This window comes from Camelus bactrianus, chromosome 10 (genome assembly GCF_048773025.1).
Source record: "Camelus bactrianus isolate YW-2024 breed Bactrian camel chromosome 10, ASM4877302v1, whole genome shotgun sequence".
Classification (NCBI taxonomy): Eukaryota; Metazoa; Chordata; class Mammalia; order Artiodactyla; family Camelidae; genus Camelus; species Camelus bactrianus.
The window spans coordinates 43,819,081-43,838,584 of NC_133548.1; the positions used below are offsets into that span (position 1 = coordinate 43,819,081).

Genomic DNA, 19,504 nt, shown 5'->3' on the forward strand with positions numbered 1-19,504 from the left:
AACTCCTTGGTGAGAAAGACCCTGAGTTTTCTGTCTCTTGCAGCAGAATTCCCCTCACCTGTAGCTGCAGGCCAGCAACGCCTAGGACTCAACTCCTGCAGGCCCATGTCCAGTTGAAGATAAATCATGTCCCTAGGACAAAGTGGTAAAATCTTCCAATTTTTTGCCTTTGCTGTCCAGACCTTTATTTATCTCAACCTCTCCTTCCATGGATGGGTCCAGAATATTCATGGTTCTTTCTCAACCACCAACCAAAGTGGAGAAGGTTGGGGGCATCTATGAGAAGTGGGAAGAACTCTGACCAGGAGTCAGAAGACCTGCAAGAGGCACTAAAAGAATTTTCCATTGTGGCCCTTGCATGTCCTTGTCCCCATTAGCTGTTCTCTACCTCTCTTTCAAGTGACTTTAGCCTCTAACTGCTCCTCCCCACCCTCTTGATCAAATCACAGACACGGGCTCCTCATCCTTAACAACAATTCCTCCTATTTCCAAAAACTATCTTTGACGACAGTCAGCCCTCTGTACCTGCAGATATGGAGAGCTAAGTGGACTAAGCCATTTTGTATAAGAGATGTGAGCATCTGCGGGGCGTGGGGAGGGGGTGGGGGTGTTCCCCGAACGACCTCCCTCTGGATATCCAGGGGCAACTGTATTTCCCCAAACTAGGTGAACTTCTGGTGACCCCTCCTCTTAAATCCTCATAAAAATTACTGCCCCACTCAGCCCCCTTCTTCAAGTGAGAGGGCTCTTTTGGAGACTTCTCATGCCTAGCATTTTGGAATAAAGTCTTACGCTAAAGGTGCTCGGTTTGATATTCTCAGTGAACGTCTCAAGTCCTACCTTGGATTCGGTGAACTAAGATGGGTAAGATCCAGGGGAAGGGAAACTCCAACTACATCACAGTTAACTTTTCAGAGATGGTGTTTTGGATAACCTTTTCCTTACATTATTTTTGCAGTGAAATGTGCATTCCATACTAATGGTGTCCAGAGAATTATTGGAGACTCAGCGGGAACACAGTGCACGGCCTGGTTGTAACGTGTTCTTGGGCTACCTCCAGGGCTGCTGTTGTCCCAGTGTCTCTGGTTGGGGCTCCAAAGAGCTTGGCCTCAGAGCCCTTCAGTTCAGTCCCGGCAGACGCTTCTCTCTGCCCGCCGTTGGTTCAGCCCCCACACCGCTCTCTGCAGTCACCTGCTTCATGGGGACAAACCCGGCCTCTCCGCTCTAACTGCCCACACCTGGCCTTGGTTGGCGAGCATTACTCTTGTGATTCCAGAAGCAGCAAAACCTGCAGCTGGCTCCCCTAACCCGTTAGGATTGACAAGCCACAGGGCAGAACCAGAGTGGAAACCCTCATGTTCTTGTGACCAGAAGTTTCATTAAGGAAAATTATACTCCCTTTGGAGATCATCACCACTTTGACTAACATACGGTGGCCAACTGCAGCCATCTTTATTCAGAGCAGGTCTTCCTCAGTGAAAGAGATGGCTTGGTGCCCCTGAGCTTGCTGTTGGGATAAAATAATTTGCTTGGCTCTTTTGACTTCCTTACATTTATTTATTTATTTATTTATTTAGTTAGTTAGTTAGTTAGTTTTTTGTAGAGTGGGAAGTAATTAGGGTTATTATCATTTTTTTAATGGTAAGCATGCGCCCTGCCGCTGAGCTATACCCTCCCCACTGCCTTCCTTACATTTAACCTCTGGCCTTGACCACTCCTGTAAGCCCATTAGGGAGGACAGTGAGCAAGCAAGGTGACCCCCGCTTTTCTCCTCTGCGAGGGCTTGATTCTCCCACTTTTCCTGCTGCGGTATCCTGAGAGAGGAAACTTAAATCTTTGGACAGCCACCACTGTGTCCTCAGTGTGGCTGGCTCTAAGTCACTAGTCCTTGCTCTGTTAGCCCAGTCCTGAGTTGATGTTTGTCCCTAAATGACCAGTCAAAACTGGACATACCAGTGCCCAACCTAATCAGCCCACCGAGGCTGAGCTCATCCAGCTTTCCAGGTCCTCTTGGAGTGCTCTGCCGTCTTCATCACTGCTCTGCCTCCATATTGACTGACGCCCTGAATTCTAGAGCCCCGTGTGCTCCCTGCACTCTCCACTTTTCTTAGAGATGCTGGCCAGCTCTGGGAGAGTCTGAGGAGGAGACTCTGCCTTCCTGAGGAGGCCCAGGCCAACTCAACAGGATTCCATCCGGGACACTAGAATTCATCCCTGGGATCTGAACCAAGATGTCTCCTCTTTTTTTCCCCCTCCTTTCCTCCAGATTTTTCCCTTTGTGTTATATTCACCACACCTGCCCCCAACGCCCACCCCCAATAGCTCTTGCCTTAAAGTCATCCTCCAATCTTTCAGCCTTTTACAAGTAATTGCATTGTTTCCTGCCTGAGTGATTAAAGCAGGCTCTAATTCCCTGTGTCTCTCTAGATAAAACACTGGCTGCTTTTATGCCAAAAGGAAAGCACTTTAAAATGTGACCTCAGCCAACCCCTTGTCGAGGAGGAAGAAATTTTTCTCTACCCTTCTAGATTCTTCTGGATAGTCTGAGAATTAAATTGACATGAGACAGATTAACGGGAGAAAATCAAAGTTTAAAAGCACATACATGTGGAGGGTGGGGAACAGCTCAGTGGCAGAGCGTGTGCTTAGCATGGAAGAAGTCCTGGGTTCAGGCCCCAGTACATTCATTAAAAAAAGAAAAAAAGCATACATGAAAGAGACCCAGGAAAACAGAGTAACTCACCAAAGGCCGAAGCCCTCACCTTAATACCATCTTCAGCTAAAGACAGAAGAGGATGTTGGGGATAGTGGTTTGGGACTTCGAAGGGGAAGAAGGCAATTTACATGTAGATAGAAAAGCAAGTGTTTGGTAAACAAATGTTTGCTGGGCCTGGCAGAGACACTGCGACCCAGAGAGGAATTTTAACAGACTGTGCTAGGTTCCTCCCTGTTTACACGCTTAGTTCATGCTGTAGTTGTCTATGGCAATAGCTCCCTTCCTGGAGGAGGTCCCCATCTACATTCTTTCAGGCAGTTAGAAGAAGGTCAGATTTTCTTCCAGAGTCTTTTTGAGTCTTATAACAATCAGCCTAAATTAATCCTCATGCCAAAGGGACAGAATCTGGGGGGGTGGGTTCTGCTCCCCTATACCCTCTTGCTTTAGCTCTTATCACACCCCCACATTCAAGCACCACAAGAGCCACATCAAATTTTCCCCCACGCTCCCAATGAAATTTAAGACTTCAAGTCTTCCTAGCACCTCCTTACCCCTCTCCCAGGCAGAATAACCCCCTCATTTATCTGTTTCCAGGGCATGTTGAAGTCTCAGTCTTAGAAGTTGGAGGGGACAGCTCATCTAGATGTTGGTGCTCCGGTGGAGAATTATGGGCAGGGGCAGAGGTGTGGAAGGAAGACGAGAAGAAATGTAGACCTGCTATTGAGACAGAAGGGAAGGGGGCAGGACACAGCTGTTAAAGGAATGACACAGCAGTTAGCACTAAGAGGGTGGAAAAACCAACTCCCAATAGACCTAGAGACCCAGGATGGCGGGAGGTCCAACCTCCAGTGGACCTGGAGCATCATTGTACACGTTGTAATGTCCTAGCCTGGTGAATAACATACCCACAGGCGCCATGATGGTTCTCAAGCTAACCATGAAAGGTCAAAGAGGGGATTCCCAGGAATTGGTGGCCCAGTTCCTGGGAATTCCTGCCCCTTCCTCAAAGTAGTAGGAATAATCCTCTCATTTGTTAGCACATAAAAACTAGCAATACCACGCCTGGCCAGCGCACCCTTTCTCTCTTGCCTTCTGAGGTGGCCCACACTCTGTCTATGGAGTGTGTTTCTACCTTTAATAACGGGGGCCCCTCACAGCCATACATCTCTCTAAATAAATCTACTTTTACTCAACTATGACTTGCTCTTGAATTCTTCCCTATGCTCAGCCAAAGACCCTCATTTGGTGGTGTGTCCCCCAGGGATCTGCCTGAGTCCTGGGACGTGACCATCCTCTCATGCCCCATTTTTCCTGTACAGGAGGCAAGGGGACAATGCCTTGGCACTCCTGCATTGAGCACTCATTGGTGGGAGCTGTTTCTAGGGAAGGAGTGTATATAACATTGAGTGGGCAGCTTCCTTTGGCTGAGAACAATGCCTAGAGAGGGACTCATCTGTGAGCTGTTCGTGGCAACACTTGCACAACTAGGGGAATGAGTGTCCTGATCCTAAAGGGTAGATCTGGGCAACCCTCTGCAGCATCCTTTTCAGTAGGATAAACACAGGTCAGACCTTCCCAAGTTTGTAGAACATGCCAAACACTTCGGGTGTTATAGTAAGAAGAGTGAGAGGACAATTAAGATTTCAAGGAAGGGAGTTACGTAAGTAGATTTGTGTTTCAGAGACCTCTCTGGAAGCCAGGTGAAGGATGGGCTGAAGGGCAACAAGACTGAATTCAAGGTGGGAGATTAGGCGGCTGTTACGGTGATCTGTGGGGGAGATCATAAAGGCCAGAACTGACATGGTGTCAGTGGAGAGAGAGATAAATGGATGTTGTGATATTGTGATTTACAAGAAATAGATATTTGGTTTTCAACTGCTGTTTCTAGCCCAGAGCTCCTAAAACCCTTGAAGTTTTCTTTGATGAGAGCCATAAAATTGTCTTTTGTTATGTTAATAAGATGGCTTTCAGAAAGCACCTAAGGATGGAGTCTGTTTGCCTTTGGAGCCAACTCTGTGATGATAGGGTTGAAACTTTTCTTTCCACCAGGTGACTTTGGGGGAGGAAAGAGGGGCTGGAGGTTGTGTTTAATCACCAACAGCCAATGATGTAATCAATCGTGCCTCTGTAATGAAGCCTCCAGAAAAACCCCAAAGGAGAGAATTCAGAGAGCTTCCGGCTGGGTGAACACATGGAGATTCAGGAGAGGGTGCACTCCGAGAGCCTGGAAGCCCCATGCCCTTTCCCCACACCTTGCCCTATGCATCTTTTCCATCTGACTGCTCCTGAGTTATAGCCTTTTATAATACACCAGTACTCTAGTAAGTAAAATGTTTCTCTGAGTGCTGTGAGCTGCTCCAGCAAATTAATCAAACTCAAGGTGGGGGGTGGGGAACTGTGGAACCTCTGATTTATAGCCAGATGGTCAGAAGCACAGTTGACAACCTAGACTTGTGATTAGTGTCTGAAGTGCAGGGCAGTCTTGTGGGACTGAGCCCTTACCCTGCGGAATCTGACCATCTCCAGGTAGACAGTGTCAGAATTGAGTGAAATTGTAGGATACCCGGCTGGTATCAGAGAATTGGTGGTGTGTGTGGGAGGGTGAAATACATACATTGTAATTGGTGATCAGGACTGCAGATGTCTTTGAGAAATATTTAGAATGCAGAATTGACAACTTGGTTACTGACTACGTAAGGGGTAGAGAGAGGGAGGAGTCAAGGTTGATGGGGGATTCTGCACTGTTGACGACAGTCTCTATTCTGACCCCTGCTAGTCTATCATCCAGACTGCATGCAGCCAGGGTGATGCAGCCAGTTAGCAAGCCTCATTATGTAATTCTCGTGTTTTGGAGCCTTGACTGCCTGCCGATTCCTCCCCAATAAATTCCTCAGGCTCAGGGAAGGCTTTGCAAGTGAGTTACATCTAAGTGAAGATCTACAGCAGGAGTAACAGGTAGACCAGGAGTAAGGATTGAGGAGGTACCTTCCTGATGGAAAAGTATCATGGACAGGCCACCTCTCAGAATTGCACATGACTCTTGGGGACCCAGTTTCTGCTACTCCACTTATCTTTGGTATTTGTCACCCACTCGGCTCTTAGAGCCTTGTTTAGACATACGCCCTTGCCTAGACTAACTCCTGATAGAAAAGCACCTTTCATATCTGCCTCCAGAAGTGGTCCCCTGTCTAAATCCTGCTCACTTCCACCTTACTGCCAGGACAGACCACCTGACGGCCTCTCTGAAAGACACTTAGAAATTCACGAGGATGATGTCCAGATCTCAGCTCCATTATGGAAGCCCACTTAATGAGGTTTTTTAGCATTGACCTCAAATCTTACATTATTTTGAAGGGTTCAGTGCCTTCCATCCTTTAGAAAGCTAGGCAGATGTGAGATAATTTCACTGTGGTTCAACATAACCCACACACCTATGAAGACCAAGTTCTCAGACACGTCAGTTTTCCAAGCCATGTAGTGCTGAGGGCATGACCCCCTCATTTCTCTATCCTTGCTGAGCAATGAGACACATTCTTTATAAATCAATTTTCAGAAAGCATAGATTTTTCTTTTCCCTTGGAAAATGTCAACACAGTTTTTAACCTTACATAGTTTCATGGAAATCTTCCCAACTAGCTTTCAAATCTACTTATTCTTTAAAAGCCATTTATTTTCTTAATGACATCAGATGACATTAGGAAGATGCACTATTGTATTGCATACAGGGATCTCTCAGAGATTATTAAGGTATGTTGAAGGGTTTGCCTTGGTACTTACTGGGTAAGGACAACGAGGAATTTTTAGTTCCTGAATCTACTTTTTATATTTTCTCTCTTTCCCTTCCCCTCTCAGTCTCCCTCAATCTTTTTTTTAAAAATGGGTTCATTCTCACACTGGTCCTCTTAAAGCATGTGAAATAGTTGGGATTATTTAAACTCAGGCTCCAGAAATCATTTGAGGTTGCCTCCTAATAGTACTGCTCATCAGCACTGTGTCTCCCTGTCTCCGGGGATAGTAACCTGTTTTGGTTCTGCCCTGTAGTAGCATCTAGAGCTGGACTGGGGCTCATTATTCTCATCTCAGCCTTCAGAACCCTTGTAGACCTTGGCCACTGAAACTATCCTCCATGCTCATGGGCCTCAGCAGCGGGTAAAAGGCACCCTACTCCAGTGACTCCAATAGAGGGCTCCTTTGGGACCTGCTTAGTCAGGCTAATCTTGGAAATTTCACTCTGTTCTGTCCATCTCTGAGCGCTGCCCAATATCACCTGCACCCCCACCAGTCTCTGCCACAAAGTTGCCCTGAGGACACTGCCAGTTTTGACAGGCAGAGAAGGTCAAGAAGGACTTTTCCAGGTCTGATGCTTATCTTGTTTCCTCTTCAGCTGTAAAGAATTCCCTGAATAGTGAGCATAAGATCCCAGAGGCTCTTCCACATTGCAAGGAGGAAACCATCTTCCTTTCCACCTCTGCTCCACTCCAGAGAGACAGCAAAGATAAATCTGAACCCTCCAGCCTCCATGGTGGCTGTCCAAGGAGGACGTTGCCAAGATGGGTCAAACCTTGACATTTCCAACCATGTGGGGTTGGGGAGGGCACTGAATGAAGAAAGAGGGGCCTGAAATACCAAATTCACTGTTAAAAAAATTCAGGGTTAGTACCTAGTACATAGAAAGACCAGAGCTAGAATCCTTAGGAGACTGGCTTTAGTGGGGAAAAAAAAAACCATTTATAATAAATATGACAAGTGATGGCTATGTATCTTTTTAATTGTTTTGTTTTTGTTTTGGTGGGGGGAGGTAACTAAGTTTATTTCTTAACTTATTTTTTTTTAAATGGAGGTACTGGGGATTGAACCTAGGACCTCACGCATGCTAAGCAAGTGCTCTACCACTGAGCTCTACCCTCCCCGGTCACACATCTTTATTGAAGCCAATGTGCTGTGAAAATAAGCGGAGGAGTGCTAGAGGAGCTTAATTCACTAGTGTGTGCGTGCACACACACACACGCAGTTAGAGAGCAATATAAGAGAATTCAGTTGTGAGTATGGGGGTTGTTCGTGTGTAAACGTGAGGAACTTAGGTGAACTAAAACAGCCTCTTCCTTTCTTAAGTTCTTTCATTTCCCTCTCACCCCCTGTATTAATTCTCATTAATTTACTACTATTTTTTCAAAAGTTTGGATTATGTGGAAAGGAAGGAGGTGGGAGTGAAGCACTAGGAAGGGGTCTGTGGAATCTCACAGGGACACGCTGTTATTTCAGGGTGTAATAAAAATAGAAGAGACATATCCTAGAAGGGATTTAAATGAGACATTAAGAATATTCTGACTGAGAATTTTGGGGTGTGAGGTTATTGAAGCAAGTTGATATTTTTCCAGCAGTTAATGAGATATTTGGGGGGTCATTTCAAAACCTTTAGAGACTTGTGTGAGAATATGGGGAGTCAGGAGAGAACCCCCAAGAAGTCCCCATAAAGGTGACAAAAGATGACAGTCATCTGTAAACGCTTGTGATATCTCCAACCATTGTCAATTACACCTTTATTACCTTCTGAGCCCACATTCCCTCTGCTGCGTCACCAACCTCTCCACTTATCAGTAACACCACAGTTTGGCAGGAGTGAGAAGCTCCCAAGATGCTCCCTTGACCCCACTCACCTCTTCCTACCTCCCCTTTCACTCCTGACCTGAGTCCACTCAGAGCACAGACTTCTCAGTTCTGGGCATTCTCCCCACACTCTCCCAGCTTCACTAGGAATGCCTTTTGGCCAGAATCCTCCCCAGTGCCTGGCAGCAGTGCTGTTCCCTGCCTGTAGCCAAGAGCCTGGCCCTGTCTCCCCACAGGTCCCAGGGAGGACAGCTGCCTGCCCAGCGTCACTTGTGGACCGTCACAGCCTCACTCTGCTTTTTGGAAAAAAAAAGCCATATGCACCAGAGTCCCTGGAACGCTCAACTCCTCTTACTGTGATTATTCTGGTTTGGCTTTTGAAACCCACCTGGCAATTTTCCATGAACTGACTTTCCTTGGAGACCAGGGTCCGTCCCTAACTGGTACAAGTTCAAATGCTGGACGTGGCAGGTGTGGCGTCTCTATTCCTACAGCACCTGGTAACTTCATTTCTGCCCAAAGTTTCTGAAGTCTTGCCGATGTTTGCGCAGCTCAGGGAGGTTTGGGAGTAGAGGGTGGACAGCTGTGGGGAGGGGACTGATTGGGCGCCACGGATAGGCTGAGATGAGATGAGTGATTTCAGGTGGAGTGACAGAGGCACAGGTGCAACAAAGAAGGCGTGCTGGCCGGGAGATGACGTCACGTTGCCTGACGGTCACCCGGCCAGGGCTCCCTCCTGAGTAGACCCCAGGGCCAGGGCTGTCAGTGTGTGCGGGAAAGCTGGATCTCACCCAGGCTCTGTGCCTTCCCCCACATAGGACCTATTCTTGGTCTCTCTCTGCTGCGCAGGTTCCCAAGTAAGTGAGGCCTCTGGGGCCCTGTGAACGTCTAACCCACTGGGAACGGAGCCCTAGGACTTAAAGCCGAGGGGTTACCTGCTGTCCCTAGAGTGCCTGCTTGAGTGGTACCAGTTCAGTGCTCCTGGCCCAAATACAAAATCACTGTTGTGCAAAATAGTTGTTTGAGCCTTTCGCCACTAGAGGGCAGAGGCCTTTCTGACTCTGGCTGGGGTCCTAATCCTTAACCTTTTTCCGTGTGAAGGGGAAGGAACTCCATCTACAAAAAGTGTCCACACACCTTCCCACTTTTCTCCCTCCTGCCCCAATAAACTGATTTTCTCAACCAGACTGACGAAGTGGAGAGAATGGACTGAGTGGTTTTATTCTAAAAAGCGTTCCTGCAGTCAATAGGGTACCAGGCCCGAGAAATCCACGTCTCAAACCAGGGCGCCCAAGGGCCTGGTCGGTGGGCTGCGCTGGCTTGTGTGAGCTAGAGGTTTGGAGAAGGAAGACACATGCTCCAGACACCTGTGTTTGGATGAAATCAGAGCGCAGGGCTGAGCTGTGGGCAAATTCATGAGCTTCCAGGGATAAAGATTGCTATCAGAGCCAGAGGCAAGGGATTATAGGCTGTCGCTGAAAGAAGTAAACCAGGGAGGGAGCCTGCTCAGCCTCCTCCTTTCCTGCCCTTGACTGTGAACCAAGCACAGACTGTCTTTCCCTCTTTTCTTCATCTAACACCTACTTCATCCAGAAGCCTGTCTTGCAGGGAGCTCTCTCTGCCGCTGCCCTCTTCCCTCCCTCCCGCTAAGCTGCAGGACTAGGATGAGCCCTTTGGGGGATATACTGAGTCTGTACTGGTATTTAATTCAAAATGGAATGTCCTCTGCTTCAAGGGAGCCAGTTCTGCTTTTATGACGCACATGAGACATCCCTGATCATGAAAAGTTTTCAGGAAATTCTCAAAATCAAATTCCTTTCAGATCAGTTGTTAAAATTGAAAACCCATGGTAAAAGGAGTGCAGAAATGATGAAAGGGGTAGAGAAAAAGACGATGTCCTCTGGGAATCATAAAAAACCCTCCTCCCCTTGGACTTCTCCTTGGCAATGGGAGTCTGGGACTGCAGGGGCCCCATCCCGGCCACAATTGTCCCAGTGATGGGCACAGGCAGTTCCTCTGACTCAGACACACACAGACACCAGAGGTGGGAGAGCACAGAGCGCACGGGCCAGAACAGCTGGGAGCCACAGGGGTGGTGGCCCCAGCTTCAGAGGCAAGAGCGGGGTCCCAGGCCTCAGCCCCTTGGCTCTCTCCATGGGAACCTGCTGCATCTTGTCTTTGCTCGGTGGTCCTCAGGCTGGCGATCTAGTTAAAAATACTACATGCGAAAGGCAACCTTCCACCAGAAATGGAAGCCCTGACAAACCCTACATATGATGCTATAGTCTCTGACTTGATTCTTCCTTGAACTTAACCTCTCATGGCCCTGGAGAGGCGGAGTCACCCCTGGGGACACCTTTCCTGGCTGCAGACCGGGTTATGGATGTAGAATCTTGCATAAAATGAGAGGGGAGAGCTGCCATGACCGGGGGTCACAGGAAGACCCAGAGAGCTCCCAGAAGACGCAGAGATGCACAAGCTCAGGGCTTCCGGCTCAGAATGGGGCCCTGCTCTCCTCAGTCGCTTCCCTCTGCCTGCAAGGGACATGAAGCCCTGCACCAGCCTCTTCCGAGCTGCTCCAGTATGATAACTTCTGTGCTTGTGTGTGTCTGTGTACAGTGGCCTGAGGATACCAAGCACCATGAAGTAACAATCAGCGGGAGGCTGGGGCAAGGCAGGAAGTTGAAGGCAGAGGCTTCCCGGGACCATATTTCTGTTGTGAGCTGGAGCCCTTTCGGGACTGCCTCTTTGGGGAAGTCCTCTGAAGCCCAGAAGAGTGGGAGCCAAGTACAGCCACGTGTGCACTGCTATACTCAGTCGGGTATGTCTGCCATCTGGTTGCACCAGGGACTGCCAGGAGTCTGGGCAGGGACCCCTGAGTGCTGGAAGAAGAACAGGGAGATGAAGGCTGGAGGGTACAAGGTTGGTCAGTGGCAGAGCAGACCCTCAGCCCCACTGCAGGCAGGACTGTCTCCAGCCAGTGCTCTGCTTGCTGCACTGGTCTGTGTTCCTTCTGCATCTTCTAGGACCAGCTGGTCTCTGGTCCCGCTTCTCGAACGAGGCAAAGGTTTTATGATTAGAACCCAAAGCAATGAGATCACACACTAGAATAGTTTGATGTGGTGGGTAAAAGCTTGGTTAGTCTCCCTTCCCAGTCCTTAACCCCTGTATAATTACAGCTTCAAGCTTGAAATCTGCCTTTTCCAAACTAGTGATTTTACCTTGTCTTCTGGAGTCAAAGGTCATGCGTTCTTCCCTCATTTCCATAAATGCCTTTCTCCACAAGGACCTGATTTCTGTAGGGAAGCATCAGAAGACTTGAAGACTGTCCTGGGGTTTCCTGAGTCTGCTCTTCTCGTCCAAGCCAGAAAGGGCCCCCCGATGGGTAGTGGATCCCAGTGAGGCTTCACGCATAGGAACATGCGTGAAGGTACCTGCCAACAGCTACCTTTATTTGGGCTGGGGAAATTGACATACGGGCACTATTCCATCACATGTCAATAGTTGGTCTACCAGAGAGCATAAGTGTTTGAATAACTTACTAAACTTTTCTGGTTTTATGGGACTCTTAAAGTCACAGACATTCCCCTTGGAGTTCCTTTGAGTCCATTGTTTATGTTTTTTGAAATTCCATCTTTATTTTCCCTAAAAATTCAAGATCAACAAACTCTGAAACAGAAAAAAATTGAGAATACTGTGTTTGGGCTGGCTTTAGACGTCTTCCCGCACTCCCCTGCCCGCACACAGTGGTTGTCCTGGTTCTTACTCTGGTGACATGGATTCATTCTCCCTTGCTTTGAATTTTTGGGGACAAAAAGAACCACTTTTCAGAGTGGGAAGAATCAAAACCAAGTGGCAGTTGCTGCCACATTGGCATTCTCTTGACCCAGAAGTGCCAGAGGGTTTGCCAGAGTTGCTAAGTGGACTGCCACGGGGAGGACCACGTCTCATCAGGTCTAGGGGTCACTGTGAGAGGGTCAGCAGGTATTAACCTCACTAGTTAGGGCCGGGATCTGGCAGGGAGCTGCAGGTGAATTTCAAGTGTGGAAAACACTGAAAAGCAACATTTAAATGTCCTCTTGTTAATTTTACTCAAATACAATTTTTTTTTTTCAAAACCTCTTATTGCTGTTCAAGATAGTGTGACACTTAACTTTGCAGAGAACAAAACAAAATTGATACATATTTTAGAAAAATATTTACTTTAGTTGAAATACTTTCAACCCCAGGAGTCCTAGTTTGGAAAATAGCATTTGGTGTTCTTTCATTTTTTATGGTAGGGGAGACACCTTATTTCTCTCCAGGGGGCTTTGCCCAGGACTCTGGGGGCGTCTTATTCTCCTTAGAACATTTATATATTCACTCTTTCCAAGTAGAAAACAAAATTTTAAAATACTGACCATAATGTTGGGACATAATGCAAATTTGCTGTTTGTCTAAGAAAGTCTGTGAGCCTTTCTGGATCCAATTTTAGACTTAAGCAATCTTCACTGATTACAAAACTCCTTGAGGAAAAATAAATACTTTTAAAAAATCATTACTTTTCTGAGATGAAGGTAAAATTTGTTTCTGGAAGATTTATTTACCAGTTTAGATAGTCCATAAGCTCATCTCTGAGGTCCTGAATGCAAATATCTTCAGGTATTTGAAGAAATGATTTTATTATTACTCGAAAGCTTTGAGTTTGGTGAATTTGAGAAAGTCTTTCTTTGAAATTTCAAATCTAGCTACTGTTGCCATGCAAGAAGTTTATGTTTATCTGAATTGTGAAAAAGTCAGTGTCTTGGAGACAATGTTTACTTGAAAAGAAAAGCCATCCCTATTACTATGTCAAATACTGGTCTGGAAATAGCTTTAATACAATGGATAATTAATTGGAATAATAACTACAATAAATTTAGTATGGAGCAAAGAAGTTACTTTTTTTTTTTTAAAACTACCTACTGTTTGGAATCACAAGTTGAATTTTCAAAAAATAAAAAGAAGGGATAAAAATGATACCATGCATTGTAAACTGTAAGATGTGGTGTTATCATCAATAATCTTTATATTGATAAATATACTTTTTAAAAACTGTCTGGCAATGCCCACCCAGCCTTCACAGAGAAAGCTACCTTATGGTGGAGTCTGGGGAGGCAGTAGCAATGAGTTCAGGTCCCTCTGGCCTGTTCTCCTCTTACCTACCAGGAGATGGTCCATGAGGGTCATCAGCTGCCTGTGGATGAGAGGGGGGACACTGATGCCACTGAGACTTAGCCAAAGCATTGGACTTCCGGGCGGCTCTTGATCCTGAGGTCATCTTCAATCTTGATCCTTAGTCCTCCCCATGCCCAGAGCGCCAGGACACAGTGAAAAGACACCAGGGAGCGAGGGGACAGAAGCGATTATCCTGCTGGTTTAATTTTGTAGCCCCTTTGCCCCAGGAGTCTAGCAAATGACAAGTAAGCCTTCCGAGTGGAAGAAGGAAGAAGTGTGTTCTGCCACTGTCCTTAGAGAGCTGTGACCTGTTCTCCTGGGAGACTGCGCCTCTGACATCAGCAGCACTGGACGCAGGTCCCTGGCACTGATCAGAGCTTCTCTGCCTTACACGTGGGCTTCGAAGTGAGGGCCAGGGCTCATCTTCTGCAGCTCCCACAACAGCCAATCCTCTCTTTCCCCTATTTTCCTTGCAGTTGTCCTACAGGTCTTCTCTGGGATATTTCCTCAACTGGTGGGGCAATTTTTTTCTGATGATTATCTTTTCCTGAGCTTTACTATTTTACTTCTTCCACGAAGGTCAGCCTATTTGCCCTGAAGTTGGAGGAAGGCAGAACAGCATATGCTACAATGGAAGGGCCCCGCTCATATGCATCTCTTCTTTGGAAAGGGCATCTCAGACACACACTAGAATTCTCTGGACCCTGTCTGTGACTTACCTCTGACTTAGAAGTTAAGGTGCCAGGCAGCACCTCTGGCAGGGATCACGGGGTCTGCAGTTAGGGCGGTGCCCACGGGTGATTGTTAAAGGATATTGAGGGGTTATCACCTCTCTTTGGCTCTGAGAAAGGACTGGAGGGGAAAGAGTCAGAAGGTCCCATCACTGAGAAAACCTGAGTCTCAGAGAGGGCTCACTGGCCACTCTTTGCCTCCGGTTGTGCTCCGAGCAGCATGGAAATCCTATGAGAGAGAGACATTCTTCACAGGGATCTAGAATGTGACAGTAAAGCAACAGGTGAGGCCGTCCTCTCTGGCCTGAGTGCGCGTGACCGTTCTGGGGCGCTCCCAGGCTGGACGCTCTCCGTGGCCATTGGGGAAGGGGGTAGCCATGGGCAGCGGAATGGTCTGCAGAACTGAGGCTCCACACCCAGGCTGCGGACACTGTTTTTGGTCACAGGCACAGCCATGTTGATGTCCTTTTCTCAGTTCATGACATCACCTTCTATAAATTTGCTTTGAAAGTTCTAGCGAGGGGGCTGAGCTAGGAGGCCAGGGTGGAGGGAAGGGTAGCAGAGCGACCCTGACTATGCCACACGGCAGGGGAACGACTGCAGCGAGAGGGAGGGGCGGACTGGAGAAGGCACCATGGCAACACTAGCCACATGGGGACCTCACGCGGGGACAACCGGCAGAGTTTCGCTCATTCAGACTAGACGTGATAAAATCCCTCGCTTAACTAGCAGCAATAATTCTGAAGTGCAGTCTTCAGAAGGACAAACAACTTCTACTTACATACTTAGCATTTTCCTAAGTATGTTCCCAAGCATGGGGGTGTCTTGTCTGCACCTTTACTCTGAGGAGGGAACAAAGGATTCAGCTGAAGCTTTTGAGCAGTCAGTAGAAAGACAATAATCAGGTTTTTCCTCCAGGGTTTCTGGTGACATCCTAAGCTCTGCAGCAATCGCAGCGATTTGCCTTTCTTTAGCTTAGCTCTGTCCACGGGTAGCCCCTCCCCGCCTCCTCTGGCCCTCCTACCTCCCCACTCCACCCTCCTGCGTGTTAAGTATTGCATGTGCTTTTAAAGTGACAGCTATCCCGGAAGCCCGCAGATTCAGTGACACCTCCCCCTCCACTCCCATCCCTACTATCCCCAAAGCCGCCCCCTGAGCCACACCTTCTGGTATTCCATTCTTGTGTAATCCTTTCCCCTTGAATCTAGGCTGGCCCTGTGACTTGCTCTTGACCAAGAGTCTATGGTGGGAATGACCCTGTGTTACTTCTGAGGTTATTGAGAATAACCTTGTAGAAACTACTGGGACCTCTTGCAATGCTAGCCTGGGGGGAAGCCAGCAGTTATGCAAGTCTGACAACCTCCAGACCTCCACGCTGTGAGGAAGCTCAAGCTAACCACATGGAGAGACTATGTGGAGATGTCCAGTCAGCCTCCAGCGGAGCCAGACATGTGAGCAAAGCCCATCAAGGATGTCCTGCCCGGCCAGGCAGTCAGATGATACCAGCCTCCGCTCCCATCTGATAGCAGCCATGAGACTCCAAGAGGGCGGGGGTACAGCTCAGTGGTAGAGCTTATGCTTGGTGTGCATGAGGTCCTGGGTTCAATCCCCAGTGTCTCCGTTAAGGGGGGGAAAAAAGAGAAGGAATTGGGCTTAAAAAACAAACAAACAAAACAAAACAAAAACAAAACAAAACAAAACAATCCCAGCAGATAGGAAAGTCCTAAGTCTTTAGGGGGGAAAAAACCAGAGAGACTCTAAGAGACCAATCACCTAAGCTCCTCCAATTGCCATAATCATGAGAAATAACAGCTTTCATTTCAAGCCATTAAGCTTTGTAGAGTTTTGTTACGCAGCAATAGGTAATTGGAGCACCCACCACTGTATGACAGGATGGCCATGAAGGTCACAAGACATTTTCCATACCTGTTTTCTGTCGGCCTCGTTGGCTTAAGCATGAGAGTATGACTTTCTTCTCTTCACATGAAACAGTTCTAATGATGGCTGTGAGGACTAAATTCCATATAGAGTCATGCTTGTTGGAACATTTTGAAAATCACTCCTTCCCCTTCCCTCCCCTATTCCTCCTCTGGTCATCACATTGCCTGTTGTTCCTTCCTGGACATCACATAACCTGCTGAATGTGCCCAGTTCACTGGCTAGGAAGATGCTTTTTGCAGTAACACACATCCAAGGCAGATCTCCCTGAAGACAAAGGCTGCAACAGGAAGGGGCTGAGAATCAGTGCCAGGTGAGTGAGGGAGGCACCCGGTTTCTCCCCACCTCTTGGACCCAGCTTTCTCCAAGGTCTCTTTCTAAGATGCAACAAGGGTGTACCCCTTTCCACTGCCATTTCCATTTTTCCAAGGTACTTTAATTTCCTTCTCTATCCTGGAAAAGATATTGCAGAATCCCCTTCCCCACCCCACCCCAGTCCAATGAAACAAGGTTGGAATTTTTCAAAAGGAACATTTACTAGGAAACTAAAGGGAAACCAAACAGAATGCAAGAGAACAGAGGCAGAGCTGTAGAAGGGCTCAGGGAGTTCAAATTTCTTATCAGCCTCTGGCCACAGCTTTGCTAGGCAATTTTCCAGACACAAGCCACCTGCCTGCCTCTTTGCCTCCTGGCCCCTACAAAGCCACCTTCCATTTCATACCCACAGGCCCGCAGCATGCTCATTAGTACCCCAGGGCTGCTAGCTCTCTAGGCAGGAAGATCCTGGGGTGGGGAAGGACAGGTGCAGCTGCCCCTGAGCTCCTGCCCAGGCTCCCAATGCAAGGATAAGTCGAAGTTTATTGGGATGGCTGCCTGATTATCTACTGGGGCCAGTTTGGTTTCTCTGGGACCATCCTTCTGGGTTCATCTGCCTGGATCTAGAGAGAGCATTTCTGCTGACCATCCTGCTGGCACTAGGCCTTCATGCTTTGGTTCTAAACACTGGTATGGAGGAAGATGTCTGAATGGGGAGGAACAGGCAGAGGGGAACCTTGGGCAAAGAAAGTTGAATTCTTCTCATGTCAACAGACATAGGCAGAAACTTGGGTTCCCTTTGGACCCTGGAAGTTGAGAGTCAATCAGAGATGGGAATGGATTAGGCAGGCAGGGGATCAAGTGAAGCTGGAATGCAGTAACATGGCTTTGCCCAACCAAAGGCCTCCATCCTCTTTAGGTCTGACATCAGAGTAGTTTCCTGCACCAGGCAGCTGTGGCAACAAGGACTTTCTGAAGACATGTGATGACTCTCCTTCCACCTGGTTACTCTCACATGGAAATGTTAATTCAAATGAAGATAATGAGCTTCCCAGGAAGGTATACTACAGTCCAACTCTGGATTCTGCTGCAAAGGGACTGTGTGAAAGGCAAATGGTATCTTGGAGAAGTGGTGCCAATGTACGGACGGGGTACCTTATACCCATAACGGGAGACAGAGGACCACTGGGTAACAACCCCCACCCCCAGCGCATGCTGAGGCCTTTGGTTTCATTTGTAGGGAGGCAGAAGCAATGAGGATGGGGAACACAGCTGGCAGTGGGTTGGCTGATGTGGTCACAAAGGAAGCTGAGTAATGAATGAGATACCCAGGGAGAGCCCTTGACCTTCACTCTTGTAGGTATTTCCATTCCCCAAGTGCTGTGAAAGTGATGTATGTGTCTGGAAGTGAGAGGAAACCTGTCTGTGGCTGCCGAGGCTACACCTCTGGGCAGTTGCATATGGAAATACCCCAGAAGGCACTCAGGCCGATGAGGCCCCAGAGGTGTGCCTTCAGTCAGGGGCCAGCTGTGTCATCTCTCCATGAGCTCAGCTCACCCAATGGTACATCTGTATCTGAGGCTGTTCCCTCAGTGGACAAATGCACCTGGGAAAGGGTATTCCACCATCCAGATGTCCGCCTCTCTAACAGTTAGGGCTGACGATGAACTTTCATCCCGATTGCCAACACCAGTTGAAAGGAAGAGGCTGGTGGCTATCTCAAAAACAGTGCTGGGGATTCTGACTCCTCAGAATCTGGGTTTAGTGGAAGAGAGGGCCACGATCAACTGGTACTCACTGCCGTGGATGTGAGAGTGGCAGTGAGCTTGTGGTGAACTGGCCCTCCTTGCACTGAGCCCACGTTGTCTCCAGGGTAACAGCCTGCTTATTCTATGACTCTCCTGGGGCTATTCCCTGCAAAGCTAGAGTACTTCTTGGGTGAAATTATTTTCTGGAGACAAGGTATTATCTCAGTGGTAGTCCAGGGTGAATTAGATCTGCTGCCTGTGTAGCACCTGGAGAGATTTTAAAATATTCTGTCCTTCCAGGGCCTTCAAGCAAAATAACATCATGTCAGAGTGGCACTGCCAGGGCAGCGGCTGCGACCCCATCACCAAGGAAGGGCCTCATGTTAATCACTAAGAGTCCTGGTACTCTCGGTGCTCTTGGCACTCTCACTGTATCAGCTGGTTTCTTCCATAGTCCAAGCTTGTGTCTTGGCCAGAAGAGACGTGCCTCCCCTACAGCATACCACCTTAGGCCACCTGAAGATGGCGGCTGGACCATCTTCACGTTCAGCAAACCCGATCTGGAAAGAGGGCCGGTTACTGCTGTGGTTACAGCTGAGCATTTGGTCACTGGAGTCGTCTGGATGTTGGTGGATGGGAAAAGTTACTGAAAGGTCTTTGTCAGATGGTTGTCCTACTGAGTCCTTGGCATAAGCAGTCCTCTCACCCAAAGTCATCGTTTCTGTAGGAAAAAGAAACAAAAGGAATGTTTCGGTTTTCATTCATACATTTTTTTTAATTGAAATATAGTCAGTTACAACATGTCAATTTCTGGTGTACAGCATAATGTTTCAGTCATACATATAGACACACATATATTTGTTTACATATTCTTTTTTATTATAGGTTACTACAAGATACTGAATATAGTTCCCTGTGTTATACAGAAGAAATCTTTTAAAATCTGTTTTTATATATAGTAGTTAATATTTGCAAATCTCGAACTCCCAATTTATCCCTTCTCACCCTCTTTCCTTCTGATAACCATAAGATTGTTTACTATGTCTGTGAGTCTGTTTCAGTTTTCATCCACACATTTTTAATGTGTACCAGACGAGTACCAGGCACTGTGACAGTTGCTGGGATACAGACACCATGAGGAAGACACACACTCTGCTTTCAAAGGGCTCAAAGAAGGAGAGATAAAAATGGGAGAAGCTGAACAACAGGAGCAAGGAGGAGGGAAGGATGGACTTGGTGTGGATTGAGGAGGT

General features: G+C 47.6%; 1 protein-coding gene, 1 long non-coding RNA gene and 1 other non-coding gene across 5 annotated transcripts in view; 2 read left to right on the forward strand and 1 right to left on the reverse strand.

Moving 5' to 3' along the window:
- LOC141578865 (uncharacterized) overlaps nucleotides 1-18,687 on the forward strand; it is a 19,473-nt gene extending 786 nt beyond the window's left edge. Inside the window, exons 2-4 of one of the 2 annotated variants that reach the window (XR_012509706.1) lie at nucleotides 44-16,501; nucleotides 17,423-17,692; nucleotides 18,552-18,687. This is a non-coding gene — a long non-coding RNA (uncharacterized LOC141578865). The remainder of the gene's footprint in view (nucleotides 1-43; nucleotides 16,502-17,422; nucleotides 17,693-18,551) is intronic. The other variant, XR_012509707.1, reaches the window with a different exon arrangement.
- On the forward strand, nucleotides 15,800-15,871 carry TRNAT-GGU (transfer RNA threonine (anticodon GGU)). Its single transcript has one exon. It is a non-coding gene; the product is annotated as a tRNA-Thr (tRNA).
- The window catches only part of SYT9 (synaptotagmin 9), a 176,064-nt gene continuing 173,263 nt past the window's right edge, over nucleotides 16,704-19,504 (reverse strand). For both annotated transcript variants that reach the window (XR_012509705.1, XM_074372466.1), the window contains exon 7: nucleotides 16,704-18,972. Coding sequence is in view for 1 of the 2 variants with exons in the window: in XM_074372466.1 (XP_074228567.1) it covers nucleotides 18,964-18,972 (9 nt within the window). In the remaining variant the exon portion in view is untranslated. The remainder of the gene's footprint in view (nucleotides 18,973-19,504) is intronic.